This window comes from Ursus americanus, unplaced genomic scaffold, assembly GCF_024610735.1.
Source record: "Ursus americanus isolate L20-20 unplaced genomic scaffold, mUrsAme1.1.p SCAF_168, whole genome shotgun sequence".
Taxonomy (NCBI): Eukaryota; Metazoa; Chordata; class Mammalia; order Carnivora; family Ursidae; genus Ursus; species Ursus americanus.
The window spans coordinates 12,707-28,159 of record NW_028273750.1 but is presented as its reverse complement, the minus strand read 5'-3'; the positions used below and the strand labels follow the sequence as shown (position 1 = coordinate 28,159).

Genomic DNA, 15,453 nt, shown 5'->3' with positions numbered 1-15,453 from the left:
CAGGGCCAAGGAGGGTTGGGAGAAGAAAGCTGGGCAAGGAGCCTCCGTGGGGGGGATGGGAGGGGGCTGTTCTCTGTGATGACTCCCACATGCAGAGCTTGGTGTCCTCGAGGAAGCTCTCCAGTGGGGTTCCTAGGCATAGAAGGTTTCATCCGCTTCGGCGGCTGAGTGTGTGAGTGACATCCGCCCCCCCCCCCCCCACACACACACAGCATTTGTCCTTACCCAGTTCAAGAGTTAAGAGTTTTGTCATGTCCTGGAAACCAGGTGGGACCCCTTGCCTCCTTCTTTGGGCTCTGGACCAAAATCACAGGGCATTGGTCTAAGGATGGGTTGAAAAGGTGAAAAAAGGAAGAGTGAAGTGATGGGGTCAGGAAATAGAGAAATAAAAGGGAAAGTTTGTTGGTTCTTGCTTCTGATGCTTTGCTGTCTGTCACTGTGCAAATGCTAAAGGCACACGCAGATGTGCGCTCCTGCATTGGCTTGGTTCTTCAAGAAAGGAGGAGAAACCTCCTGTCAGCGCAGAGGGAGCCCTGCTCGCCTTGATTGCCAGCCAGTGGCTGAGCTCTGCTCTCTGGAAGGCACTGTGGGTGAGCAGTGAGGACACCAGGAGAAGCAGGACACGTCCCAGGCATAGGGGACTGTGTCCAGCAGCCGCAGTGTTGGCAGGAAGGTGGGGAGGGGTGCCCTGAGCCCTGCAGAAGAAGGGGAAGCAGGGTGACGGGGTGTGGCTCCCGGGGCGAGCACTGCAGTGCAAATGCCCCTGGCCCGGCCTGGGTGTCTGGGGAGACCAGAGGGGCGCCGTGATGGCTTCTGTGCAGCTGGTCACCAGGAACCTGCGTGGTGACAGTAGCCAGACTCCACTCTCTGCCTCCCTGTTAAGGAAGTGGTGGGGTGGGTGCGAGACTGGTTGTGAGGCGGACAGGCTCCAACCCTGCCTGCCTGAGTCCAGGTAAGGAGACCAGGGAGGACCGGGGGACCCCGGCCCTGCCCGTTCCCCTCTCCTCCCCCACCTACCCCCTCGCCGGAACCCATCGCCGCCCGACGTGCTGGCGGCCCTAGGGGACCCCTTCCTAAGGGGTCCGGAAGTGACGAGCTCCGACTTCCGCCTCAGAGCTCTGAGAGCGGCGACGACCTCCGCGTGAGGGAGGCGGGATCTTGGTCAGCTGAGGCGAGGCGTGCAGGTAGACCCACCCGTGAGGGAGCACACTGGGGGTGGGGGTGGGGGTGGGGCGCCCAGGAGCCAGGTGGCCCCTGCCGGTAGCCCCGAAAGACCGCGGGCAGGGGCAGCGTCGTCCGGCTGCGCCCCTCCCGCCGGGGCCCAGGACAGAGGCCACAGGTCCCCAGAGGGACGGGCCCAGGCCCTCCCTGGAGCGGGTGGTGGGACCTGAGGGAGAACTGTGCGGCCCACCCTCCCCCGCTTCGGTCCAGGCACTGGGTTCCTGGCGCGGCCGGGCCCTGGGGGTCCCTAGGGAGGGTGGCCACAGAGGGCGTCTGGTGAAATGCACCTCGGAGGTCTGAGGGAGCTTAGGACCTTGGTCAGAGCGGAAGGATGCCAGGTCGGGAAGGGGCAGGGGCAGAGGCAGGCCCAGGGAGTCCAGGTAGGGACCGCGTGGGGACGGATCGGGGGCAGGACCCACGGACATAGAAGCCGGGGACAGAGGGGACCTCAGCGCGGTCGGGCCCCAGGGTCAGACCGGGAAGGCCCCTGGGAGGGATAGGGACACATGGCCGATGGGGCGGGACTGGTGCATCCAGGTCTCCCGAGAGAATGGGGGCCTTGGTGGAAGGACCAGGGACTCCCTCAGGTGGGCAAGGGGAGTACCCAGGTCCTACTGGGCGTCGTGGTGAGGATACAGAGGGAGGACTGCGGGACACTAGACACCAGCAGTCAGGGAAGGTCCACCCGGGGGGGGGGAGGGGAAGGTGGATCCACGTGGTGAGTCAGGAGTTCCACATACGGGTATCTGAGAGACTAAAGGCCTGATGGAAGGAGCGGATGCTCAGGTAGGCAGAAGGGAGGGCCCAGGTCCTGCTGGGCATCGTGGTGAGGATGCAGAGGGAGGACTGCAGGTCGCTGGACCCCAGCAGAGTCAGTCATAGAAGATACATGGGCGGGCGGGGGCGGGGGCAATGCGCGGGGGGGGGGGGGGGCTCGGATGGGAACACGTGGTGAGTCTGGACTTCCGCATACGGGTCTCTGAGAGATTAAACGCCTGATGGAGGGAGCCAAAGCTCAGGTGGGCAGAGGGGAGGGTCCTGGCGCGAATCGAGAGGAGACCAGGGATGAACCATAACGGAGGACAGAGGGGACCCTGGCAGAAGTCCGCCTAGGATGGCAGTCTAGGGAGCCTACCGGGCGGGATGGGAACACGCCGCCACTGGGGCCGGACTTTGGCAACGTGGTCTCCTGAGAGAATGGGGGCCTCGGAGGAAGAAGTCTGTCTTCCATCCGGTGGACAGAGGGGAGGGCCTAGGTCCTGCTGCTCTTCAATGTGAGGATGCAGAGGGAGGACTGAGAGACCCTGGTTCCTAGCACAGGGTTTCTATGAAGGCCCCTGGTGCGGGATGGGAACACGTGGTGAGTCTTGACTTCTGCATCTGGGTGTCCGAGTGATAAAGGGCCTGTCGTAAGGAGCAGATCTCAGGTCTTTAGAGGCGAGGGCCCAGGCGCTTATGGGCGTCAAGGTATGAACCCTGAGGGAGGACAGAGGGGAACTCACAGAGGTCAGGCCCTAGTGTCAGTCCAGGAAGGCCCCTGGGCGCGATGGGGAAACGAGGCCAGTGTGGCTGGACTGGTGCATCCGGGTCTCCCGAGAGACTGGGGACCTGGTGAAAGGAGCCAATGCTCAGGTGGGCAGAGGGGAGACCCCATGGCCTGCTGGGCTTCATGCTGAGGATGCAGAGGGAAGACTGAAGGACGCTGGACCCCAGCACAGAGGCAGTGAGGGAAGGTCCGTGCAGGGGGGATTGGAGGTGGTGAGTCAGGACTTTTGCATCCCCAGTGTCAGAGACCCTGGGGGCCTGGGTGGAAGGAGCAGGGCCTCCCTCCGGTGTGCAGAGGAGAGGGCCTAGGCAGTAACCCGAGTCAAGCTATGAACTCTGAGGGAGGACAGAGGAGATCTCCCAGGGGTGGGGCCATAGTGTCAGTCCAGGAAGATCCCTGGGGGCCATGGGGATGCATAGCGAGCCTGCAGATCCGATTCTGGGTCTCAGGAGTCAGGAGGCGTGCGGTAAGGAGCACGGCCTCAGGTCGGAAGGCTGGGAGGGCCCAGCTTCTGTTGGGAGTCAAGGTGAGGACCAGAGGGAGGACAGAGGGACCCTGGGCCCAGTAGGGAATCAGTCCTGGGAGGCCCTTGAGTGGGACAAGCATGACATGAGGCATGTCCTGACTTCGGCTCTGGGTCCCAGAGACACTGAGAGCTTGTTGTAAGGAGCGGCCTTCAGATGCAGGGATGAAGGCACTGGCCATCCAGGGAGTGCAGGTGGGCAATAGAGGACAGGCCTAAGTGACCCGAAGGAACCCATCTCAGGGAATCCCTGGCCTTTGTTGCCTGATGTGCCATCCAGGATCGTTTCCCATGGTTCTCAGGGCAGCGAGGGCTTTGGTCTGAGGGAACAGGCCTGGAGACAGCAGAGAGAGGAACACAAGATGTGCTGAGGCTCAAGCTAAGATCCCTGAGGGAGGACTCAGGGAGGGACCTGGACTCCAGAACAGGGACAGCGCACTGAAACCTGCCCCTGCTGTCAGCCCTGTGAGGCGTGTTTGTGCCAAGTCCACAGGCAGTGTGTCAGGACGTCCGCATCCAGGTCTGACAGAAGCGGGGGCCATGGTTTAAAAAACGAGGGGCAGGGGCTAATGGGACTGGATGCGAGGACCCGGTGGGAGGACATGAGCGACCCTGAACCCCAGAACAGCATCAGGCCTGGGAAGCCCCTGAGCGGGAAGAGGACAAGTGGCATGTCCAGACTTCCACATCCGGGTCATAGAGCGTCTGGGGGTTCGGGTAAGAGGCAGATCAGGGTCAGCAGCAGGGAAGGTCAAATCCTCCCGAAGTCAAGGCGAGAACCCTCAGGGAGAACTGCGTGGACCCTGGACCCCAGAACAGAGTCACCGACGGGAGGCCATAGGGCAGCTGTCGCACCCCCACATTTGGCCTTGGATCTCACGGATGCGTGGGGCTGTCAGAGGGGAAAGGACTGGGGACAGCACAGGGCAGTCCCCGAGGGATGCAGGGTGAGCGTTGAGGACCTTAGAGCCTAAAACAGACAGTGATTTTGTTGCCCGTGGGCTCCTTCTTGGATGTCCCCCAAGCTGGGGGGAACATCTGAAGTGTTCTTGACTTCTGCACCCAGGGTCTGAGGGAGGTGAGAGCCTTGGTCTGAGGATTGTGGCCTCAGGTCAGCAGAGGGTGGAGCCCCAAGACTCTGAGGGAGGACTGAGCAGACCCCCACGCAGACACAGGGGTCCCAAATGAAGTCCTGCCCCGGTGGCCAGTCCTGCGAGGCCAGGCTGGGAGTCAAGAAAAGTAAGCACCCCACTTTCTCCCCTGGGTCTCCGCGGGGTGGTGGCGTTGTTCTGCAGGATGCATGCTGAGGATAGGAGAAGGGATAGTTCCAGCACCTGCCGAACGTAAACGTGAGCACCTTAGGGACAAAGAGTGGACTCCTGCCCCTGGACAGAGGGACCAACCCCCGATCTGAGCTCCTTGTGAATTGGGTGGGGTGCAGGGGGAGGGCGTGGATTGCTGCGTCCGCACCCTTCTCTCCCAGCTCTCAGGCACGAGAGGACCATGCTGGGAGAGGTCTCAGTCAGGTCATCTGAGGAAGCCCTCCTGGGAGACACACAGGAGTCCCTGGTACTGCCAAGAATCCATGTGGGGACCCCTGAGAGAGGAGGGGCTGGGTCCGAACCCACCCCTCAGGAAAAGGAGGAGATGGCCTAGAAATCTGGCCAGGCCCTACCTGAGAACCCTGGGAACCCTGGGTGGAGCCTGTTGGGCTGAGCCCCTCCTCCTCTCCAGATCCCTGGTCTCAGGGAGGGGAGGGCCTGGGCCTGGGCCTGAGGGTCTGGACTCTAGTCAGTGGGGGAGGCAGGGACCTTGGCCCTGGCCCTGGCCCTGGTGGGGATGGAGGTGAGAAATGAGGGCATGCCTCCCACAGCAGGATCCCTAGGGACCAGGCTTGCCCTGCTACTTCTCTCAGCCATGGGGAGACAGGAAATGGTGGGCTAATTGATTTTTCCCTCTGGCGTCCTCCGGAGATGAGGCCTCAGCACAGGGCGGGTGAGAGTTTTCCCAGGCCTTCCGTGGGGTCAAGGTATCGACCAAGAGGCACACCCATCCCAGCACAGATGGAACCCCGAGCCTGGCCATCCCTGGACATCCGTGACAAGCCCTGTGGACCTTTGGCAGTTGTGGCCAGATGTGGGCCTCCTAGCTTACCTTCTGTGGAGTCTCAGGGCTGCGTGGCCTTGCTGTGATCCTTTGGCCTCAGTCCCACGTTGGGTGGGGCCCAGGCTCTGGCAGGGGAAATAGCCGCCTCTTGAGAGGCCAAGGAGGGGACCACCCAGCCTGGACTGGTGGGGACCTCACAGAGTCCGACCCAGCCCTCCTGTCTGCACCCTGAGGTGCCCCTCCCTTTCTCCTCCAGGGGCTTCAAGAACTCAGAGTCGAGGTCTCTGCCTGAGGCAGGAGTCCCTAAGGTCACAGAGCAGGGGAGGCGCAGGGGAGTGCCACAGGTCAAGGTGAGGACCCAGGGGCTTGCCCTTCCCATCCTCTCCTAAGCAGGAAGCAGCCCACTGTCAGCTCTGGGACCTCAGGCCTCTGCAGGCCGGCTGGACTCTGAGGAGCCATCCCACCTCTGTCTTCAGGTTCAGCCCGACAGGCGCCATGTCCCTGGGTCGGAGGAGTGAGCTCTGGCAGCTGGAGGAAGACCCAGTCCCGGCCCAGAGCCTGGTGGAGGCACAGCTGTCCGGGGCTGGGGAGGAGGGGGGCCCATGTCCCTCCTCCTCAGCCTCTGCCTCCTCCCAGTCCAGCCCCTCTCGCATCTCCTGCTCTGCCCTGTTTCTGGGCCCTCCGGAGGAGGGGTCTGCTGCTGGGGGCCCGAGTGCTCCCCAGAGCCCTCAGAGTGCCTGCCCCTCCCCCACTGGCCTGGCAGCCACTGCATGGGGCCAGCCCCACCATGGCTCCAGCAGCCCAGATGAGGAGGGGTCGAGCGGCTGGGAGGAGCCCGAGGAAGCCCAGCCCCTGCTCCAGGACACACTCCAGGGGAAGGCTGCTGACCTGGTGGCGTTCCTGGTGCTCAAGTATCTCACCCAGCAGCGCACCAGCCAGGCAGAGATGCTGGAGGTGGTCGGCAACGACTACCAGGACGCCTTCCCCGTGATCTTCGGCCAAGCGTCCGAGTGCATGCGGCTGGTCTTTGGCGTGGATGTGAAGGAGGTGGACCCCAGCGACCACTCCTACGTCCTGGTCACCGTCCTGGGCCTCACCTGCGGTGGGCTGCCGAGCGGTGAGCAGGGCATGCCCAAGACCGGCCTCCTGGTGGTGCTCTTGGGGGTGATCGTCCTGGAGGGCGACTGTGCCCCGGAGGAGAAGGTGTGGGAAGTGCTGGGGGTCATGGGGGTGTACGCCAGCAGGGAGCACGTCATCTACGGGGAGCCCAGGGAGCTCCTCACCAATGTCTGGGTGCAGGAAGGGTACGTGGAGTACCGGCAGGTGCCCGGCAGCGACCCTGCCCGCTACGAGTTCCTGTGGGGTCCCAGGGCCTATGCTGAAACCAGCAAGTTCCAAGTGCTGGAGTATTTGCTGCGGGTCAGTCGCGGGCAGCAGCCTTCGTCCCTGGCCCTGTGTGAAGAGTCTGTGAGCGATGAGGAAGAGGGGGCCTGAGCCCCAGGGGTGGCCAGGCCCTTTCCAGGCTTTGGTGGGGCCAACAGATTCTCCTGCGGGATGCTGGGCGGGAAGTGAGGCTGCTTGCTGGTTCTTTCCTGTTACTGTGTGTGTGTGTGTGTGTGTGTGTGTGTGTGTGTGTGTGTGAAGACGCAGCCCTGGGCTTTCTAAGGAGTGCAGGGCCAAGGAGGGTTGGGAGAAGAAAGCTGGGCAAGGAGCCTCCTTGGGGGGGATGGGAGGGGGCTGTTCTCTGTGATGACTCCCACATGCAGAGCTTGGTGTCCTCGAGGAAGCTCTCCAGTGGGGTTCCTAGGCATAGAAGGTTTCATCCGCTTCGGCGGCTGAGTGTGTGAGTGACATCCGCCCCCCCCCCCCCACACACAGCATTTGTCCTTACCCAGTTCAAGAGTTAAGAGTTTTGTCATGTCCTGGAAACCAGGTGGGACCCCTTGCCTCCTTCTTTGGGCTCTGGACCAAAATCACAGGGCATTGGTCTAAGGATGGGTTGAAAAGGTGAAAAAAGGAAGAGTGAAGTGATGGGGTCAGGAAATAGAGAAATAAAAGGGAAAGTTTGTTGGTTCTTGCTTCTGATGCTTTGCTGTCTGTCACTGTGCAAATGCTAAAGGCACACGCAGATGTGCGCTCCTGCATTGGCTTGGTTCTTCAAGAAAGGAGGAGAAACCTCCTGTCAGCGCAGAGGGAGCCCTGCTCGCCTTGATTGCCAGCCAGTGGCTGAGCTCTGCTCTCTGGAAGGCACTGTGGGTGAGCAGTGAGGACACCAGGAGAAGCAGGACACGTCCCAGGCATAGGGGACTGTGTCCAGCAGCCGCAGTGTTGGCAGGAAGGTGGGGAGGGGTGCCCTGAGCCCTGCAGAAGAAGGGGAAGCAGGGTGACGGGGTGTGGCTCCCGGGGCGAGCACTGCAGTGCAAATGCCCCTGGCCCGGCCTGGGTGTCTGGGGAGACCAGAGGGGCGCCGTGATGGCTTCTGTGCAGCTGGTCACCAGGAACCTGCGTGGTGACAGTAGCCAGACTCCACTCTCTGCCTCCCTGTTAAGGAAGTGGTGGGGTGGGTGCGAGACTGGTTGTGAGGCGGACAGGCTCCAACCCTGCCTGCCTGAGTCCAGGTAAGGAGACCAGGGAGGACCGGGGGACCCCGGCCCTGCCCGTTCCCCTCTCCTCCCCCACCTACCCCCTCGCCGGAACCCATCGCCGCCCGACGTGCTGGCGGCCCTAGGGGACCCCTTCCTAAGGGGTCCGGAAGTGACGAGCTCCGACTTCCGCCTCAGAGCTCTGAGAGCGGCGACGACCTCCGCGTGAGGGAGGCGGGATCTTGGTCAGCTGAGGCGAGGCGTGCAGGTAGACCCACCCGTGAGGGAGCACACTGGGGGTGGGGGTGGGGGTGGGTTGGGGTGCCCAGGAGCCAGGTGGCCCCTGCCGGTAGCCCCGAGAGACCGCGGGCAGGGGCAGCGTCGTCCGGCTGCGCCCCTCCCGCCGGGGCCCAGGACAGTGGCCACAGGTCCCCAGAGGGACGGGCCCAGGCCCTCCCTGGAGCGGGTGGTGGGACCTGAGGGAGAACTGTGCGGCCCACCCTCCCCCGCTTCGGTCCAGGCACTGGGTTCCTGGCGCGGCCGGGCCCTGGGGGTCCCTAGGGAGGGTGGCCACAGAGGGCGTCTGGTGAAATGCACCTCGGGGGTCTGAGGGAGCTTAGGACCTTGGTCAGAGCGGAAGGATGCCAGGTCGGGAAGGGGCAGGGGCAGAGGCAGGCCCAGGGAGTCCAGGTAGGGACCGCGTGGGGACGGATCGGGGGCAGGACCCACGGACATAGAAGCCGGGGACAGAGGGGACCTCAGCGCGGTCGGGCCCCAGGGTCAGACCGGGAAGGCCCCTGGGAGGGATAGGGACACATGGCCGATGGGGCGGGACTGGTGCATCCAGGTCTCCCGAGAGACTGGGGGCCTTGGTGGAAGGACCAGGGACTCCCTCAGGTGGGCAAGGGGAGTACCCAGGTCCTACTGGGCGTCGTGGTGAGGATACAGAGGGAGGACTGCCGGACACTAGACACCAGCAGTCAGGGAAGGTCCACCGGGGGGGGGGGGAGGGGAAGGTGGATCCACGTGGTGAGTCAGGAGTTCCACATACGGGTATCTGAGAGACTAAAGGCCTGATGGAAGGAGCGGATGCTCAGGTAGGCAGAAGGGAGGGCCCAGGTCCTGCTGGGCATCGTGGTGAGGATGCAGAGGGAGGACTGCAGGTCGCTGGACCCCAGCAGAGTCAGTCATAGAAGATACATGGGCGGGCGGGGGCGGGGGCAATGCGCGGGGGGGGGGGGGCGCGGATGGGAACACGTGGTGAGTCTGGACTTCCGCATACGGGTCTCTGAGAGATTAAACGCCTGATGGAGGGAGCCAAAGCTCAGGTGGGCAGAGGGGAGGGTCCTGGCGCGAATCGAGAGGAGACCAGGGATGAACCATAACGGAGGACAGAGGGGACCCTGGCAGAAGTCCGCCTAGGATGGCAGTCTAGGGAGCCTACCGGGCGGGATGGGAACACGCCGCCACTGGGGCCGGACTTCGGCAACGTGGTCTCCTGAGAGAATGGGGGCCTCGGAGGAAGAAGTCTGTCTTCCATCCGGTGGACAGAGGGGAGGGCCTAGGTCCTGCTGCTCTTCAATGTGAGGATGCAGAGGGAGGACTGAGAGACCCTGGTTCCTAGCACAGGGTTTCTATGAAGGCCCCTGGTGCGGGATGGGAACACGTGGTGAGTCTTGACTTCTGCATCTGGGTGTCCGAGTGATAAAGGGCCTGTGGTAAGGAGCAGATCTCAGGTCTTTAGAGGCGAGGGCCCAGGCGCTTATGGGCGTCAAGGTATGAACCCTGAGGGAGGACAGAGGGGAACTCACAGAGGTCAGGCCCTAGTGTCAGTCCAGGAAGGCCCCTGGGCGCGATGGGGAAACGAGGCCAGTGTGGCTGGACTGGTGCATCCGGGTCTCCCGAGAGACTGGGGACCTGGTGAAAGGAGCCAATGCTCAGGTGGGCAGAGGGGAGACCCCATGGCCTGCTGGGCTTCATGCTGAGGATGCAGAGGGAAGACTGAAGGACGCTGGACCCCAGCACAGAGGCAGTGAGGGAAGGTCCGTGCAGGGGGGATTGGAGGTGGTGAGTCAGGACTTTTGCATCCCCAGTGTCAGAGACCCTGGGGGCCTGGGTGGAAGGAGCAGGGCCTCCCTCCGGTGTGCAGAGGAGAGGGCCTAGGCAGTAACCCGAGTCAAGCTATGAACTCTGAGGGAGGACAGAGGAGATCTCCCAGGGGTGGGGCCATAGTGTCAGTCCAGGAAGATCCCTGGGGGCCATGGGGATGCATAGCGAGCCTGCAGATCCGATTCTGGGTCTCAGGAGTCAGGAGGCGTGCGGTAAGGAGCACGGCCTCAGGTCGGAAGGCTGGGAGGGCCCAGCTTCTGTCGGGAGTCAAGGTGAGGACCAGAGGGAGGACAGAGGGACCCTGGGCCCAGTAGGGAATCAGTCCTGGGAGGCCCTTGAGTGGGACAAGCATGACATGAGGCGTGTCCTGACTTCGGCTCTGGGTCCCAGAGACACTGAGAGCTTGTTGTAAGGAGCGGCCTTCAGATGCAGGGATGAAGGCACTGGCCATCCAGGGAGTGCAGGTGGGCAATAGAGGACAGGCCTAAGTGACCCGAAGGAACCCATCTCAGGGAATCCCTGGCCTTTGTTGCCTGATGTGCCATCCAGGATCGTTTCCCATGGTTCTCAGGGCAGCGAGGGCTTTGGTCTGAGGGAACAGGCCTGGAGACAGCAGAGAGAGGAACACAAGATGTGCTGAGGCTCAAGCTAAGATCCCTGAGGGAGGACTCAGGGAGGGACCTGGACTCCAGAACAGGGACAGCGCACTGAAACCTGCCCCTGCTGTCAGCCCTGTGAGGCGTGTTTGTGCCAAGTCCACAGGCAGTGTGTCAGGACGTCCGCATCCAGGTCTGACAGAAGCGGGGGCCATGGTTTAAAAAACGAGGGGCAGGGGCTAATGGGACTGGATGCGAGGACCCGGTGGGAGGACATGAGCGACCCTGAACCCCAGAACAGCATCAGGCCTGGGAAGCCCCTGAGCGGGAAGAGGACAAGTGGCATGTCCAGACTTCCACATCCGGGTCATAGAGCGTCTGGGGGTTCGGGTAAGAGGCAGATCAGGGTCAGCAGCAGGGAAGGTCAAATCCTCCCGAAGTCAAGGCGAGAACCCTCAGGGAGAACTGCGTGGACCCTGGACCCCAGAACAGAGTCACCGACGGGAGGCCATAGGGCAGCTGTCGCACCCCCACATTTGGCCTTGGATCTCACGGATGCGTGGGGCTGTCAGAGGGGAAAGGACTGGGGACAGCACAGGGCAGTCCCGAGGGATGCAGGGTGAGCGTTGAGGACCTTAGAGCCTAAAACAGACAGTGATTTTGTTGCCCGTGGGCTCCTTCTTGGATGTCCCCCAAGCTGGGGGGAACATCTGAAGTGTTCTTGACTTCTGCACCCAGGGTCTGAGGGAGGTGAGAGCCTTGGTCTGAGGATTGTGGCCTCAGGTCAGCAGAGGGTGGAGCCCCAAGACTCTGAGGGAGGACTGAGCAGACCCCCACGCAGACACAGGGGTCCCAAATGAAGTCCTGCCCCGGTGGCCAGTCCTGCGAGGCCAGGCTGGGAGTCAAGAAAAGTAAGCACCCCACTTTCTCCCCTGGGTCTCCGCGGGGTGGTGGCGTTGTTCTGCAGGATGCATGCTGAGGATAGGAGAAGGGATAGTTCCAGCACCTGCCGAACGTAAACGTGAGCACCTTAGGGACAAAGAGTGGACTCCTGCCCCTGGACAGAGGGACCAACCCCCGATCTGAGCTCCTTGTGAATTGGGTGGGGTGCAGGGGGAGGGCGTGGATTGCTGCGTCCGCACCCTTCTCTCCCAGCTCTCAGGCACGAGAGGACCATGCTGGGAGAGGTCTCAGTCAGGTCATCTGAGGAAGCCCTCCTGGGAGACACACAGGAGTCCCTGGTACTGCCAAGAATCCATGTGGGGACCCCTGAGAGAGGAGGGGCTGGGTCCGAACCCACCCCTCAGGAAAAGGAGGAGATGGCCTAGAAATCTGGCCAGGCCCTACCTGAGAACCCTGGGAACCCTGGGTGGAGCCTGTTGGGCTGAGCCCCTCCTCCTCTCCAGATCCCTGGTCTCAGGGAGGGGAGGGCCTGGGCCTGGGCCTGAGGGTCTGGACTCTAGTCAGTGGGGGAGGCAGGGACCTTGGCCCTGGCCCTGGCCCTGGTGGGGATGGAGGTGAGAAATGAGGGCATGCCTCCCACAGCAGGATCCCTAGGGACCAGGCTTGCCCTGCTACTTCTCTCAGCCATGGGGAGACAGGAAATGGTGGGCTAATTGATTTTTCCCTCTGGCGTCCTCTGGAGATGAGGCCTCAGCACAGGGCGGGTGAGAGTTTTCCCAGGCCTTCCGTGGGGTCAAGGTATCGACCAAGAGGCACACCCATCCCAGCACAGATGGAACCCCGAGCCTGGCCATCCCTGGACATCCGTGACAAGCCCTGTGGACCTTTGGCAGTTGTGGCCAGATGTGGGCCTCCTAGCTTACCTTCTGTGGAGTCTCAGGGCTGCGTGGCCTTGCTGTGATCCTTTGGCCTCAGTCCCACGTTGGGTGGGGCCCAGGCTCTGGCAGGGGAAATAGCCGCCTCTTGAGAGGCCAAGGAGGGGACCACCCAGCCTGGACTGGTGGGGACCTCACAGAGTCCGACCCAGCCCTCCTGTCTGCACCCTGAGGTGCCCCTCCCTTTCTCCTCCAGGGGCTTCAAGAACTCAGAGTCGAGGTCTCTGCCTGAGGCAGGAGTCCCTAAGGTCACAGAGCAGGGGAGGCGCAGGGGAGTGCCACAGGTCAAGGTGAGGACCCAGGGGCTTGCCCTTCCCATCCTCTCCTAAGCAGGAAGCAGCCCACTGTCAGCTCTGGGACCTCAGGCCTCTGCAGGCCGGCTGGACTCTGAGGAGCCATCCCACCTCTGTCTTCAGGTTCAGCCCGACAGGCGCCATGTCCCTGGGTCGGAGGAGTGAGCTCTGGCAGCTGGAGGAAGACCCAGTCCCGGCCCAGAGCCTGGTGGAGGCACAGCTGTCCGGGGCTGGGGAGGAGGGGGGCCCATGTCCCTCCTCCTCAGCCTCTGCCTCCTCCCAGTCCAGCCCCTCTCGCATCTCCTGCTCTGCCCTGTTTCTGGGCCCTCCGGAGGAGGGGTCTGCTGCTGGGGGCCCGAGTGCTCCCCAGAGCCCTCAGAGTGCCTGCCCCTCCCCCACTGGCCTGGCAGCCACTGCATGGGGCCAGCCCCACCATGGCTCCAGCAGCCCAGATGAGGAGGGGTCGAGCGGCTGGGAGGAGCCCGAGGAAGCCCAGCCCCTGCTCCAGGACACACTCCAGGGGAAGGCTGCTGACCTGGTGGCGTTCCTGGTGCTCAAGTATCTCACCCAGCAGCGCACCAGCCAGGCAGAGATGCTGGAGGTGGTCGGCAACGACTACCAGGACGCCTTCCCCGTGATCTTCGGCCAAGCGTCCGAGTGCATGCGGCTGGTCTTTGGCGTGGATGTGAAGGAGGTGGACCCCAGCGACCACTCCTACGTCCTGGTCACCGTCCTGGGCCTCACCTGCGGTGGGCTGCCGAGCGGTGAGCAGGGCATGCCCAAGACCGGCCTCCTGGTGGTGCTCTTGGGGGTGATCGTCCTGGAGGGCGACTGTGCCCCGGAGGAGAAGGTGTGGGAAGTGCTGGGGGTCATGGGGGTGTACGCCAGCAGGGAGCACGTCATCTACGGGGAGCCCAGGGAGCTCCTCACCAATGTCTGGGTGCAGGAAGGGTACGTGGAGTACCGGCAGGTGCCCGGCAGCGACCCTGCCCGCTACGAGTTCCTGTGGGGTCCCAGGGCCTATGCTGAAACCAGCAAGTTCCAAGTGCTGGAGTATTTGCTGCGGGTCAGTCGCGGGCCGCAGCCTTCGTCCCTGGCCCTGTGTGAAGAGTCTGTGAGCGATGAGGAAGAGGGGGCCTGAGCCCCAGGGGTGGCCAGGCCCTTTCCAGGCTTTGGTGGGGCCAACAGATTCTCCTGCGGGATGCTGGGCGGGAAGTGAGGCTGCTTGCTGGTTCTTTCCTGTTACTGTGTGTGTGTGTGTGTGTGTGTGTGTGTGTGTGTGTGTGTGTGTGTGAAGACGCAGCCCTGGGCTTTCTAAGGAGTGCAGGGCCAAGGAGGGTTGGGAGAAGAAAGCTGGGCAAGGAGCCTCCTTGGGGGGGATGGGAGGGGGCTGTTCTCTGTGATGACTCCCACATGCAGAGCTTGGTGTCCTCGAGGAAGCTCTCCAGTGGGGTTCCTAGGCATAGAAGGTTTCATCCGCTTCGGCGGCTGAGTGTGTGAGTGACATCCGCCCCCCCCCCCCACACACACACACAGCATTTGTCCTCACCCAGTTCAAGAGTTAAGAGTTTTGTCATGTCCTGGAAACCAGGTGGGACCCCTTGCCTCCTTCTTTGGGCTCTGGACCAAAATCACAGGGCATTGGTCTAAGGATGGGTTGAAAAGGTGAAAAAAGGAAGAGTGAAGTGATGGGGTCAGGAAATAGAGAAATAAAAGGGAAAGTTTGTTGGTTCTTGCTTCTGATGCTTTGCTGTCTGTCACTGTGCAAATGCTAAAGGCACACGCAGATGTGCGCTCCTGCATTGGCTTGGTTCTTCAAGAAAGGAGGAGAAACCTCCTGTCAGCGCAGAGGGAGCCCTGCTCGCCTTGATTGCCAGCCAGTGGCTGAGCTCTGCTCTCTGGAAGGCACTGTGGGTGAGCAGTGAGGACACCAGGAGAAGCAGGACACGTCCCAGGCATAGGGGACTGTGTCCAGCAGCCGCAGTGTTGGCAGGAAGGTGGGGAGGGGTGCCCTGAGCCCTGCAGAAGAAGGGGAAGCAGGGTGACGGGGTGTGGCTCCCGGGGCGAGCACTGCAGTGCAAATGCCCCTGGCCCGGCCTGGGTGTCTGGGGAGACCAGAGGGGCGCCGTGATGGCTTCTGTGCAGCTGGTCACCAGGAACCTGCGTGGTGACAGTAGCCAGACTCCACTCTCTGCCTCCCTGTTAAGGAAGTGGTGGGGTGGGTGCGAGACTGGTTGTGAGGCGGACAGGCTCCAACCCTGCCTGCCCGAGTCCAGGTAAGGAGACCAGGGAGGACCGGGGGACCCCGGCCCTGCCCGTTCCCCTCTCCTCCCCCACCTACCCCCTCGCCGGAACCCATCGCCGCCCGACGTGCTGGCGGCCCTAGGGGACCCCTTCCTAAGGGGTCCGGAAGTGACGAGGAGCTCCGACTTCCGCCTCAGAGCTCTGAGAGCGGCGACGAGCTCCGCGTGAGGGAGGCGGGATCTTGGTCAGCTGAGGCGAGGCGTGCAGGTAGACCCACCCGTGAGGGAGCACACTGGGGGTGGGGGTGGGGCGCCCAGGAACCAGGTGGCCCCTGCCGGTAGCCCCGAGAGACCGCGGGCAGGGGCAGCGTCGTCCGGCTGCGCCCCTCCCGCCGG

At 62.9% G+C, this 15,453-nt stretch overlaps 2 protein-coding genes across 2 annotated transcripts; both read left to right on the top strand.

Moving 5' to 3' along the window:
• The first annotated feature begins 5,878 nt into the window (after window positions 1-5,878).
• Window positions 5,879-7,207, top strand: LOC123787677 (melanoma-associated antigen 4). Its single transcript, XM_087860590.1, has one exon. The coding sequence runs from the start codon at window positions 5,892-5,894 to the stop codon at window positions 6,888-6,890; it is 999 nt and encodes a 332-aa protein (XP_087716716.1). The 5' UTR covers window positions 5,879-5,891; the 3' UTR covers window positions 6,891-7,207.
• A 5,736-nt stretch (window positions 7,208-12,943) lies between these two features.
• Window positions 12,944-14,278, top strand: LOC148106646 (melanoma-associated antigen 4-like). The gene has a single exon (XM_087860594.1). The coding sequence runs from the start codon at window positions 12,957-12,959 to the stop codon at window positions 13,953-13,955; it is 999 nt and encodes a 332-aa protein (XP_087716720.1). The 5' UTR covers window positions 12,944-12,956; the 3' UTR covers window positions 13,956-14,278.
• Window positions 14,279-15,453: the final 1,175 nt, after the last annotated feature.